This window comes from Amphiura filiformis, chromosome 1 (genome assembly GCF_039555335.1).
Source record: "Amphiura filiformis chromosome 1, Afil_fr2py, whole genome shotgun sequence".
Lineage (NCBI taxonomy): Eukaryota > Metazoa > Echinodermata > Ophiuroidea > Amphilepidida > Amphiuridae > Amphiura > Amphiura filiformis.
The window spans coordinates 77959422-77973864 of NC_092628.1; the positions used below are offsets into that span (position 1 = coordinate 77959422).

At 34.6% G+C, this 14443-nt stretch overlaps 1 protein-coding gene across 1 annotated transcript; it reads right to left on the reverse strand.

The window, feature by feature from the left end:
• Positions 1–4250: 4250 nt before the first annotated feature.
• LOC140167049 (uncharacterized) lies at positions 4251–12308 on the reverse strand. The gene is made up of 7 exons (XM_072190528.1): positions 12113–12308; positions 11585–11771; positions 11105–11223; positions 10812–10931; positions 10169–10349; positions 8980–9101; positions 4251–4708 (listed from the first exon to the last, which is right to left on the reverse strand). Exons 1-7 carry the CDS (start codon positions 12189–12191, stop codon positions 4530–4532), a joined length of 987 nt encoding a protein of 328 aa, XP_072046629.1. The 5' UTR covers positions 12192–12308; the 3' UTR covers positions 4251–4529.
• Positions 12309–14443: the final 2135 nt, after the last annotated feature.

Genomic DNA, 14443 nt, shown 5'->3' on the forward strand with positions numbered 1-14443 from the left:
GATAATCCATGTATGTAGTGCACTTCTCCAGATTCAAGAATAATACAGGACTAATTACCTTTTAATAATTTTTTTAAAAATTTTATGTTACAATGATATTTAAAAAAGATAATTAATTTATGTATTTTTCTGACATCAGTAGTAGTACATGTTCAGCAGTTGCAGTGTAATGAGCATCTCAAAGTTGAATATTTGTATGTAACCAATACCAATTAGCTTGTTTAGAATAATCATGAAAACTATGGTAATATAATCAGACAAGAATACCAACATGTGACAGTAGTATCGATGTATATTGCTTTACCCCATAAACTATTCCCAAGTGTCCACGTAAGTCCAGTGGAGTGTGATCAATGCTAGACACAGGAAAGATTATTCAAATTGGCATTTTGCAATGAACCCATGCTTATATGTAGTATTACTTTCCAAAAACCTTGAAGTCATGGGTGAAGTACAGCTGGCTGTAATAAATGGTATTCAATAACATTGAAACTGATATTAACGAAATTGTATATTATTATTAATCTCACACTGAACATGTGTAATAATCATGAAATGAATACAAAGGTTAAGTTTCATGTATAAGCTTTTGTGACAGTAATTTGTTTCATGTTACATTACATGAATATCCGCAGGATTTCTAGATAGTAAAATCAACCAGGTAGCCATCCATTTTTAGATTTGTTTTAGATTATATATCTAAATGTACATACCGTATTTCGTCAAATAGTCGCCCCTCCCCCTCAAATAAACGCCCCGCCACTTTTTTCAACCAAGATGTTTCAAAAATGCTGATATTTCTATGCTATCTTGTGTAGTAAGCTTACCAAGTTGCACACATGGTCAGGGGCGGATCCAGGAATTTTCAATAGAGGGGGCGCCGAGCCACCACCGCCGCTGCTGCGGCTCGGCGCCCACACAAAGTCAGGCGCCGCTCTGCAAAAATACACAGAGTCAGGCGCCGATCTGCAAAAAATAGAGGCGCGCAGTGCGCGCCTCTAAATCCGCCACTGATGGTCGATAATAGCGTCGCTTTTTGGCTGGATTGGAAACCCGGAAGTGAACCAGAAGTCAGTGTTTCTAGTTCATAGTTCGTCATTATAGCGTGAGTTTTAAGTTTACTTAATGATTTTAACGGGAATTATCGTTCTAAAATTGACCTTGAATAAACGCCCCGTTTGAAAATGTAACGCCCGAGGCGTTTATTTGACAAATACGGTATTGTAGGGTTTGTCTTCTGTTTCAATGCTATCAGATATTGTTAAATAATGCTCTTTAGGCTGTGATCACATAGAAGTATACTGTATACGTTATTCCCCTTTACGCTCATTCGATCAGGCTGAGTTCACATAGTATACTCCTATGTGAACTCGGCCTGATCGAATGAGCGAATACCGTATACCACATATAGTATACTTCTATTTTTTTTTCAGCCTTAGGCTTGTCTATACATTTGAATGCATGTTGCCACTTCAGCTACATGCATGCATGATTCAGAAGGTTACTTGCATATGTAAAGGGTAGAGGAAAATGGGCCATTCCAATTGAAATCCATACACCAGTGAGTTTAGATTTCAAATGGAGTCATCCATTTAGGTAACCCCATTTGAAATTCACACTCCCGGGGATGCATGGATTTCAACTCAAATAGCCCAATTTACTCATGAAAATTATTGCCTGATCTTGTTAACAATTTCCATTAGATACAAGCTAAAGTAAAAAAATACAGGGTATGTATTTTACTACAATATTATGTTGCTTCTCAAGCTGTTGCAGTGGCATAGCCAGTGGGGCTACAGACCAGTTGGGTGCATGGGCCATTATTGCAAATTCTGGTGCACTTTTGTCTCAGTTAAGTAATTCTGAAATTTTGTAATTCCAAAGCTACTTAAGTGGTGGGGGGGGGATTATCCTACCAAATGCAAATAGTTTTCCATTCAAAAAGTTCTTTGAACAAGTCAAACAAAATATATAGCTTGGATACATTTGTTGCTTCATATACCATAGCACTACTTGTTTACAATGAAGAGTTTATTTTGACGTATTGTATTACGGTACATTGGAGCTCTATTGGGTCAAACTTGTGAATGTAGCGACAAAACTCAATTTCACACTGGCGCATGTTATGCATTTGCTAGGATAATAATAAGGGAAAAGGTGGTGATGAAAATAACAGGGTAGTAGCAGCCAAACAGTGCTAAATTGAACCCTTAATTTAAGCATTATGCAAGAAACAGTATTATTATAGTGTGTCTCATCTCAAGTTGAGAGTACCCCATGTTGGATTTGGCAGTGGCAGATTCAAATCAGTGCATTTACGCTGTTGCGTCGCCAGTGTACAGACAAATAGCCCCACTACATGGATGTATCTGCCCCGCGGATTAGATTAGCGAACGCTATTCAAATCTGCCACTGTAAAATCCAACATAGCATTACTTTCAACTTGAGACTAGACATGCTATATAGTGTGTTTGCACACAGGCTCACAGCAACATAATCTGAATATCAGAAATACTAAACTCTGTCAAACATCATAGATATATCAGAAATATTGTAATTGATTTCTGTGGTACAGGAGATTTTATGTGTGTTGCTCAGTTTAAACATGCTGATAGTGATGGTTTTTAATTCAATAACTGCAATTGTTTGTTTCACTAATTTTACTGCAATAAGTGTTTGATACATGAAGAGCTTGTTTCCAAACCGTGTTAAGTCCACAAACACATGTTTCTGATTTACCTGTGCGATATTGCAATGGGTTGTGATGCTATAGGTATAGTAATTTCAGTTGGATGCACCATTACAAAGCAAACATTGGATGGATGCACAGTAACAATACTATGTGAGGCATTTGGTTCCCAAATGAGAACAATAGTCTGCATATTGTTAAGCAGCATTGTTGTGGTAAATAATGGCTTGTTGATGGTACAACTCATGTCAAACTTGTAATTGTGACTGTATCACACAAGTAAATGAGAAACATGCGGTTGTATGATACTTAACATGGTTTGGAAACAAGCTCTTTATGTTAAGTATGGTCATAGAACCTATTGGTAGTATACTGTGTATACAAAATTGATGTATTCAATTGGCAATAATACTTATGTATAAAATTGATTCATGCATGTAAAGTATGTACTGTATATATTGTATGTTGTACTTTAAAGTGTTCATACCTATCCAATATGAACACTTATGCAATAAAAAGTACTAGTGAATCAGTGTAAAACACAAGCTTTGTGACATGATATTTTAATTGTCCGTGTACACTTTGTGACTTTGTTTTATATTTCAAACTTGGAAGATTTTTAAATTATTGACTTGGAAGTGGTGTGCAAATAACTTTATTTAAAATGATGATTGAAAATTGGATTCATTTGTGGTAAGAAAGCCAGCGAATCATGGACACTGACTCTCTCACTCTCTTGTCATCCGAGTCATTCAAGTGTTTGAGTTTCAACCGGCCTTGGTTGAGAGAACTTCTTAAAACTATTGAAAAATCTTGGCTGGCAGCAATGGGCTATTCCTGTTGCAATCCATATGTCCCTATGGAAGACATGACCTTAATCTTCCACACAGGGGGTGTGAATTTCAAATGAGGTTACCTGAATGGGTGACTCCATTTGAAGTCTGCATCCCCTGTCTGGGGAGATTAAGTTCATGTCTTCCATAAGGGGTGTGTGGATTTTAACTGGAGTACCCCAATACTTGAAAAAGTGGGCTCTGGGCCAAAACCTTGTGAAAGTCACTATGAGCCCACCCTAAAATGTTGTCACCAAAGTTAGTAAAACAAACTTAGTGACTTTAACATCAATACATGGCATTATAATGTTCTTGACTTGCGAGCTGAAGTCTTATAAAGTGTCAGAATGTGCACCAGTGTAACATTACAATTTTACAACTTGAGTTTGGGCCCCTGAAACTTAATGAGGGCATGTAGATTTCAAACCCAAATAGCCCTTGGAAGGTATGGCTTATTTCAAGTACTATGCTGGTTGACAGTATGGTATGGTACCACATGATGTAGCTGTAGATAGTAAGAACCTTGTGGTTTTTTTTATCCTGTTCTTATACAATATTCCTCACAAAATTTGTCCAAGGTCATTCAGTTTATTATTACATTTATCAAAGTTACAAACATACATGTAGTATGACGGACGATGCGCATGCTGAGTATAGAGCAAAATTTGCCCTTGAGATAGATATGTTTCTCAGATAGACGTGTTTCTCAGATAAATGTGTGTCTCAGATAGATGTGTTTCTCAGATAGACATGTGTCTCAGATAGATGTGTGTCTCAGATAGACGTGTGTCTCAGATAGATGTGTTTCTCAGATAGACGTGTGTCTCAGATAGATGTGTGTCTCGGATAGATGTGTTTCTCAGATATATGTGTTTCTCAGATATATGTGTTTCTCAGAAGATATGTTTCTCAGATAGATGTGTCTCAGATAGATGTGTTTCTCAAACAAGTCCATATCATCATTATCATGGAGCATGTTTGTAGTTGCAGGTGTATAGTCTCACTTATTATAGCTGTGTACTCCAAGACACAAATGAGTATAGATAGTTGAATCCATTGACTATGATATCTAAGATTTTTGCAAATGTGTTGTTCTCCTTGTTGCAATTTCCCATGGAGTGGTGAGTGTCATTTGTGTATCGCCATAAGAAAGCTTCATGGTTGCTCGGAAAGGTGTCATCTAAACCTGGAAAATGATCAAATAATAACCATTCTAAATCCCAGTTGTTAAGACATATTGTTACTCACTATATAATAAAAACAATTAAAGCAACATTTAGCATAGTCTAAGCATAGGTATGTTTATGTTCCAGAATAGAAATGACAATTCCATGTTCATTTTTCAAAAAGTCATGCATGCATGTGACAATGCAAACATAAGCACGTCAATCACAAATGTGGTATTAATTGAAAGGGAAGAATAAGATCTATCATTTGAGTGGTCTTTCAGCAAGATTGAAAACATGAACTTAGTAAAATTAAAAAAAAAATCATTTTTGGATTTCATTTTAAACATTCACTAGAAAGTAGTAAAGTTGACATAATTATTATTAGTTGAGAAATGTGGTGAAATAAAGTTGGAAATGAAGTTGGTAATTTCAAGTTAGGTTGGGGAAAGTTCAGTAAGTCTACATGTAGAGCATGCCGAGAAGAAGTCAAATTTAAAGCGAGTCACGCAAGACTTAATTGGTCATTTAAAAAAATTGCTGATTTCATTTCTAGTTTATTTGCCTCTGGAGTATATGGTCGAATCCAACGAAAAGTGTACACGGCATGTTCAGGGCCATAACTTAAAAGTATTAATCAATTGACATTCTTTTTTATATTGTGTTTATTCGCCTTGATCATACGCTTCGCGCCATATATAATAAAACCCCCTTCTGTGAAAAATTTAGACACAGAGACCCCAAAACATGCTATTTTTACCCATTTTTTCAAAATATTTCTTAAGGTATTTTTAAAAACATCTAAATCAGTTATGAAAAGAAGTCATTGGATTGAATCTAAATTGATTTCCTGAAAGGTGTGTATTCAAAGATTGCCTGTTCAATTTTTCACATATTTGTACATAATTATGAATTTTTGTGATCATTTTTGAGTGGTATTTTTTACATTACCTACGAATACAATTTTTCATAGCACTAGATATATCTTTAAAAATGGAAATCACTAATAAATGCGCAATTGATACAAGCTTTGATATGTCCAATACTGAAATGCATTGCATTCGGACATCTTTATTATTGTGTTTAGCTGCCAGAAATTCTAAATGGCACAAAGGTAGGTTTGGTAAAAAATATGCATTACCTCCGAATACATGTTAAAAGCTGTGTCATTTCCACAAAGTGAGAGAATAGTAAACAATAGTTAAGGAATAGGTGCAGGGTAATACACTCTTTATTTCTACCAAGTTTCAATAGCCTGCGTTTAAATGTTTCTGAGATGTCAACAATAAAAGCAAGTATTCGTAGGTAAATTTCGGTAACCGAATATTACCTCTGAATACAATTTGACATCATGACAGTATTGTGAAACACCGCCATTCATGCCAATGCCCATATTGGTACATAATGAAGGCCTGTATGTTTGCTATCAAATCATATGTCAATGAAAGTTGCGAATTCACATACATGCCCACCATGCAAAACCGAACTGGCTTAATTGTTGAAAAATATGTACTGAAATAGACGACGGTCTGCTCATTTGAAAGAAAAATCAGATTCAAAGAAGATTAGAAGGGATAAATACTTGGATTTGTCAACTGTCATGTGTGCTTCATTTTAAATGTTTACCGACCTTCTGGTTTCTGAGTAATTTGTGTCCAAATTCATTTATTCGAAGGTAACTTTTGACGTTTTCGCTAAGGTTACCTACGAATACCATGGAAAAAACGACTGTTCTCATTGTCTCATGATCTAGACAACACAGTGATGGACCCTGTATAAACCTAATTGTAGTTGCCCTCAAAAGAAAGGCCACAAGACGTAACCGACTCCAAGGTGGACTTCACAAGTCTGCAATAACGGTTTTAAGCGATTTGTGTGCAATTAATCAAATTAAAGTCACTTTAGTGCCTTTGTTTCTTACTTAAATCCTCTTTCAACCGCTGTGAACCGACATTATTAATACATGATAGGGTCCTAAGTATCAATAAACGCACATAAAGAAAATATTACATTCAAAGTGCTTTATAAAATGAAGTTTTGATTGCGATATCCACCAAAAGTCTAATTCTTACCTACAAATACTGAAATGTTACTTACGAATACACCATAATACATGACATGTGTAATGAAGTGTCCCTGCCAATGGAAATTAATTGTCAAAAACTTTAAGCGGTACCCCAGGACACTATTATTACCCATATACGGATTCATTCAACAATTATTTATTATGTAAAATTGCTGATTAACTACTTGTATATCAAAATGAAGTGGTCAAAATCTTGCTAAAAGCATCAAAAATTTTTGATCTAAGGTAATAGCATTTATTCATTTGGACGTACCATCTGAAAGAGATCTAAAACTACCATTTTATTAATTCATTACCATAATAGCCAAATTTAAACCTCTAAACTCAATATAGATATTGTTAAATCGCTCATGTTACCTACGAATACCCGGGTTTCTTCACCTTTTCATTGTATAAAGCGTTAGGTGTATGCGTATAATTCCTAATATTCTTGAAAACATATATCCTACTCGTTATTATACAATGTGTAAATTGATTCATACTCATTTGATAAATAAAATACAGAAACTGACCTAAACTTCATTTTCAAAAATAAACTAGCATAAACTGACAAAGATCATATTGATCGCGTTATAAAAATAAAAACAAATATTTTCTGGTTGAGCTAGAATTTTCCTGACACCCTGTGGTCTACATTACACGAAAAAAGCGTTAATGGTGTATGCGTTAGGTGTATGCGTATAATTCCTAATATTCTTGAAAACATATATCCTACTCGTTATTATACAATGTGTAAATTGATTCATACTCATTTGATAAATAAAATACAGAAACTGACCTAAACTTCATTTTCAAAAATAAACTAGCATAAACTGACAAAGATCATATTGATCGCGTTATAAAAAATAAAAACAAATATTTTCTGGTTGAGCTAGAATTTTCCTGACACCCTGTGGTCTACATTACACGAAAAAAGCGTTAATGGGAATATTCCATTTGTTTTAGGTTGATTAGTATTGCGATAGTGAAAGCATCCTAGTGGTATTCGTAGGTAACATTGGGTTTTGATATCACATTTACTATCACACGTCCTGGATTTATTTTTCAAGATTAGTAATGGCACTTTTGGTTCCTATAAGGCCAATATGTCATCAATCAATGGGCAAAAGGAAAAAATTGTGGAGACATTTTTATTTCGGACTTTTATTTTTGGCCCGTGGACACTTTTGGTTGGATTCGACCATATATATTTCGGACGTTTGTTTGAGAAGAAATGCTGGATAAGTAAGGTACCAAATATAGGGTGTGCACTTTTCAGATGGTGATCACCACTCGCTGATGAAAGATGAATTGGAGTACCATCTGAAAATTCCGAGGTAGGAATTAATTCCTTGTGTTTGGATTAAAAGTTTAAATTAAAATCAAGTTCTTGTTTAAATGTATTTACAGGAGACTGATTATGTCAATTCTGTCAAAAAATGTAACACAGGGAATACGGGATTACATATCATTCTTTCTCAGTATCCTAGGACACTTGTGCTTATTTATTCGTTTTAAGAACGCCAATGGCAATGCCCTAAGGGAAGGGGTATGAACGTTTGGGCAGTATTTATTGTGGGTCATTAGAGCACATCAGACATATCGAATCGCATTCTGAACACGAAGAATGTCCTTCTGATATCAAATAATTTTGATTTTTGAAATTCGCAATGTAATACACATTTTATGGCAAATCATTAAAATTGATATTTTTGATATTTAACAGTACTCGAAGTAAACTTTATAAATCTGATGATTTATATTTAAAGTGTATGTAGGTGGGATGAAAAGCCGACGATCAATTGAAAATTTTGACCTTTCGTATTGAAGATATGGATTTTTTCCCAAAACACCAACAAAAATAGGTCTTTTTCAATTGATCGTCGGCTTTTCCTCCCAGCTACATACACTTTAAGAATATATCATTAAATTTATAAAATTTACTTCGAGGACTGTTATATCTCAAAAATGTGAAAAATATCCGAATTTATTAATTTGTCATAAAATTTGTATTATATCGTAAATTTCATAAAATGAAAATTATTTGATATCAGAAGGACATTCTTCGTATTCAGAATGCAATTTGATATGTCTGATGTGCTCTCATGTCCCACAAAAATACCGTCGAAACGCTCAAAACGCTCATTCCAGTTCCCTTAACTGCAGAGAATGAGTGACATTTTTAATGAAATACTAATTCTATAATGGGATACCTGCCCGGGATACCTGATTCCAGCAATTCCTTAGTGTGTGGATCATAAACCAACCAATTCCATTCATCTTCATTTTCTAGGGAATTAATAGAGGTCACATAGTTTCCGTGTGTTTCATCATGTTCTGTGGTGAACCTGAAAGGAAAAAGAGCAATAATATTATTAGCTGACATTTTAGTAATAATTTTACAACCATTTACATGTTCTGATTTCATTACTATTAATCGAAGAGGTTTTCAGAGTTTTAGTTGAATCTGCTGACACTTTTATTTGGTATTAAGGAAAAATTCGAGACCTTATACACAAAAGACCATGAAGTATCTTTATTATTTATGCAGTTAACAACTAGTAGACTTTTGGCAATATATAAACCAAAATCTTCTGGGCACAATCTCGAATTTTCACTGCTACTCTCGATCAGAATGGAATGTTTTTATTAAACGAACATACTTTATCATTTTTGTTGTATTGCTAAGCAGTATCCAGAAGCAAAGAGAAATACATAATAAAAGTAAACATCTCAAAAAAGGTAACTAACCCCCTTAAATAATGACCATTATTCAAAAAGGGGCTATTGTATTACAAATCTGTAAAATGCGTTGGAAGCAGAATTTATTTCAGCCTATTTTGACACCACATTTGATACGATAGCCCAGAAAACAATAAAACACCGGTCAATTTAATGTAGTAAGGTCCAGATTTGAAAGTTGCACTTATATACAATACAAAAACACTATATCATTACACCGATTTCCTTCCACATACTGAATACAAAATCAATACAATTTACTGCAACTTTCAGATGTTGGGTTACATTGATTTAAATGTACGCTGTGACGTCAGTATTTGGTTAATTGCTACAAATGAGGTGTCAAAATGTGCAGAAATAAATTCTGCTTCCAACGCATTTTACAGATTTGTAATACAATTGCCCGTTTTTGAATAATGATCATTATTTAAGGGGGTTAGTTACTTTTTTTGAGATGTTTAGTTCGAAATGTTGACCCTTTTAAAATTGCAAAAACTAACATTTGACGGCTCTATATGTTTCTAAAATTAGGAATTCTAACACATTTATTGGTCTACAAAGGATTACATTTTTTTTGGCAAGTATGTGTCAAAACGCCCTCAACTTTGACTTCCAGTCAAACTTCAAGAAAAAACGACAACATCTTATTGTGACAGACCAGAAATACACATACTCAAATTTCTTTGGATGTTGTGAGTGCGCATCAACTAAGACTTGACCAAGCGTTGAACCAGATGTGGCAATGACAGGCAGATGACATACAGTAGGCCAGGAAGGATCACGATCATTGACAGCAGTAAACTTCACCTTGATGTTGGGATGACTTGATGCAGAAGATCTCTTCTCACAGTTATCTTATTTGAAATGATAATATCAAAACATTACTTGGTTAAAGTAGCCCTTAGGGATCAACAAGTTTATCAGGCCATAGACCCTATAGGGTAAAAATCAGGCGTAGGATGTATGATACTAAACTCCTTGGTTCTAAGAGCAAAAGGCTGCCACCAAGTGCAGATTTGTTTCCCTCTCTTTGGATCATGAATTAAGGGTTCGGTAACAAGTCATCTTTGGGGAAGATAAACTTGTTTCCCTTTAAGTTCATTTTGATACATTGTAAGACATACCGACATTTTGATGGATATTGGACTTAAAAGCAGGAAGGCCTGAAAACGAAGAATACAGTACATTGTATGTATAAAGAAGCCTAACAACATTATTTAAAAAGATATGAAATAAAAGCCAACAATTACTATGGCAAATACCAGACTTATTTAGCTCGATCGCATCACATACCATTATTGCATAACACCACTCACCTGGTAATGTTAAATCCTCATTTCCTCCTTCATACAGGTATATATCGTTGATGACTGAAGTAACGTCCATGTATTTCCAAACTATGTCACTATCCTTCCCTGGATAAGTCTCGTCAACTCCTGTACGGAAGGTAAGATTGTCACACCAGGATTGGTATTCTTAACTCACTGAGTACATTTCCGAGAATAATATGACTGCAGTTTATAAGTACAAAGTTAACGCCAAATTTCACTCACAAATAGTAGACATTGCCATGCATTCAAAAACAAAGAGTCGAAAAAACGTTTCATACCTTTTTCCAGAAGTTGGTTAGTGGTTCCATTAAATACCATCCAGTAGTATGGATGTCTGTTGCATACATCGTTGATGCATTCTACCATACGTCCAATAGAGTGTGTAGTATAGTTGAAACTATAAAAGATGTAAGACACGTAACAGTAAAGTGTTTTATCATATTAATTTGTATATTGTTTAAATCAATCTACTTTAATTAAGAGCAGAAGAAATACAAAGCATCAGCTAGACGAGCAATGAATGCATGACATACGAAATAAAATATCAAATGTAATTTACGAAAAATGCAGGCATCTGCCAAATGTAAATAGTAATAAATGTTGAATATAGCCGTGCACAGAGAAGTGTGGCCCAATCGCTTCAAAAGAGAGCTGGACACTCCGGCCTATGAAAGCTCAAAGGTGCAGGTCCTGATTGACAGGGCTTACGCCCCCCCCACCCCCTCCCCCATCACCTGTGGTTAGGCCACTAAATTTACCTAAAATCCTGAGGAAAGTGATGATTCCCTACGGTCATCACTTGGTATAAATTGGTATTCCTTGGTGTGGAAACATGGAATTGACAATCCGGAGAAGACGGTATGTTGTCATCTCCACTTACAACTGTCATCAGCACTTTGAATGCCGCGTCTTGATTATCGAAGCCTCTACTGATGGGGCATGTCTCTGAAATGTAAATTCAATGATTACTAGCATTTAAAAAAGTTTGAGTGGTCACATTTTATTCAAACCAAAACTAGGAAACTTTTACGTTTTTCCGTGACCAACAGAAATGTTGAGACAGACTGGAAAGAAGCTCTTTGGAAAGAGAGAAGACATAAACTCGACATCAAAGCATGAAGTTTCCATATACCGTGAGCTCCATAGAGCTCATCATGATATCAAATGTGGTTTTCCAAGTTTCCACTATTTAGCTTTTCAGTGTCACTTATAAGCTTCTGATTATCTATCTAATGTCAAATACGTTCCATCGCAATTATATCATCAGTTATTTTAGACCACCTTACCTTCTTGATTGTCTATGGGGTTCGAGGAAGCACTTGAAATATACAAAGCTATCGTCAAAGCAATCCAGAGTCCTGCCATGTTTACAAATGCAGCATGCAAAATCAAATCTGCAAAACGTTTTTGTTTTTTAATTATTTGATTTGCAAATCCATAAAATGCGACACTCACTCATATGCCAGGATTTGATAATACGTCTAGTCGACTACTATCTTGTCTATTTGTCTTTCGACACTACACAATAGAAGTAAAGTTCAAAGGTCACACACCTGAGTTGAACTATTTTGTGAAGTTTGCATAAACTTCAATCTAGTTTCACAAATGCGATTTAACCTCAGGTTTGTTTACACGAGGTTATTAATGAATATAGCATTCTTAACGCTTTGTGTTATATCATGAATTTCAAAAAATAAAAATTATTTGATATCAGAAAGACATTCTTCGTATTCAGAATGCAACTCGATATGTCTGATGTGCTCTCATGTCCCTCAAAAAATACTGTCGAAACGCTCAAAACGCTCATTCCAGATCCCTTAATTGCTTATGCTTATCTAATACGTGCCGTTGCTATAAATTATAAATCTTTGAAACTGTTTCGTTATAAAATTTATGATCAAAATTCGTTTCGGTTAAGACCAAAATTAGCAAGAAAAGTGCAAAATTTTCTCGTGGAGCCATTGAAAGTAGTGTCTTGTCTCAGTTTGCCATTTCCCAACTTGGACCGCTGCATTGCTTGCCTGTGTTTTCACAAATGCAAAACCTCTTACTTTTTTCCCCTATCTTTATAAAATATTAATTGAACATTTATACTGCAAATTGAATGACTCCACTGCCCCATACAGGCCTGCCCGTCACCCCCCCCCCCCCGGCAAAATCCCAGTATGCTACTCCTTCAAATCCATAAACAGAAGAAACATATTTACAGCAATTTTGTATGATTTCGGAAATATAATTTTATATTTATTAAAATGATATTAGTTTTCACTGACAGATATGTTCCCATATTTCATTTTGAGCAGAACTATATGAAATAAAGTAAGAAGGACTCGCTATTTGCAGCACCCAGATCGTGAATGTAATCGGCGAAGGCTAGCATCTCATTGGTTGATTTAAGATTAACATCACGGGATTAATATTGAATCTCAGATTTTTGTCACAAATATTGCGCCCATAGTGACCGCACTTGCAGGTCCCATACCATAGTTGAAGTCTGTGAAAATCGAAAATCTTACACTAGAAGCCTAAATTTCACACCTAAGTTTAACATCAGGGTTTGAAAAAATATACAGTACCAAGCATTATAGTTTTCTTCTGACATTTACTGAAAAGAAAAGAAAATTATTGCTTTAAATTAATTTTACATTGAAAAGGTGTAACTCAAAATTTTGCTAATTTCAACACCAAATTCGATTGTTTGCATTGATTGCCTCATTAAGGGATCTGGAATGAGCGTTTTGAGCGTTTCGACAGTATTTTTTGTGGGACATGGGAGCGCATCAGACATATCGAATTGCATTCTGAATACGAAGAATGTCTTTCTGATATCAAATAATTTTCATTTTTTGAAATTCACGATATAATACAAAAATTATGACAAATTATTAAAATTTAATATTTTTCACATTTTTGAGATATAACAGTCCTCGAAGTAAATTTTTATAAATTTAATGATATATTCTTAAAGCGTATGTAGCTGGGAGGAAAAGCCGACGGTCAATTGAAATTTTGACCTTTCGTATTGAAGATATGGATTTTTTTTTCTAAAATGACCTATTTTTTTTTGTTTTTTGTAAAAGATTCCATATCTTCAATACGAAAGGTCAAAATTTTCAATTAATCGTCGGCTTTTCATCCCACCTACATACACTTTAAGTATAAATCATCAGATTTATAAAGTTTACTTCGAGTACTGTTAAATATCAAAAATATCAATTTTAATGATTTGCCATAAAATGTGTATTACATTGCGAATTTCAAAAATCAAAATTATTTGATATCAGAAGGACATTCTTCGTATTAAGAATGCAATTCGATATGTCTGATGTGCTCTAATGTCCCACAATAAATACTGTCCAAAGATACTGTCAAATACCCCACCCCTTAAATGACTAAGTGAGCCTTGTACAACAATAGCCATCGGTTGACTAGCGTTCTGATTGAATGAACCATCAATTTAACGTGCATCTGGTTTATCCTAATTTGTTTTTATTTTTATTTTTTTAAATCGCTGTAAAACACCGATGCCTATAATATTGCTCAATTCTTTTGTTTATTGACCTTTAAGTTCTGTTTTGCTTTCTTCAAGTTGGCAGCTAGCAATATTCAGTATCATC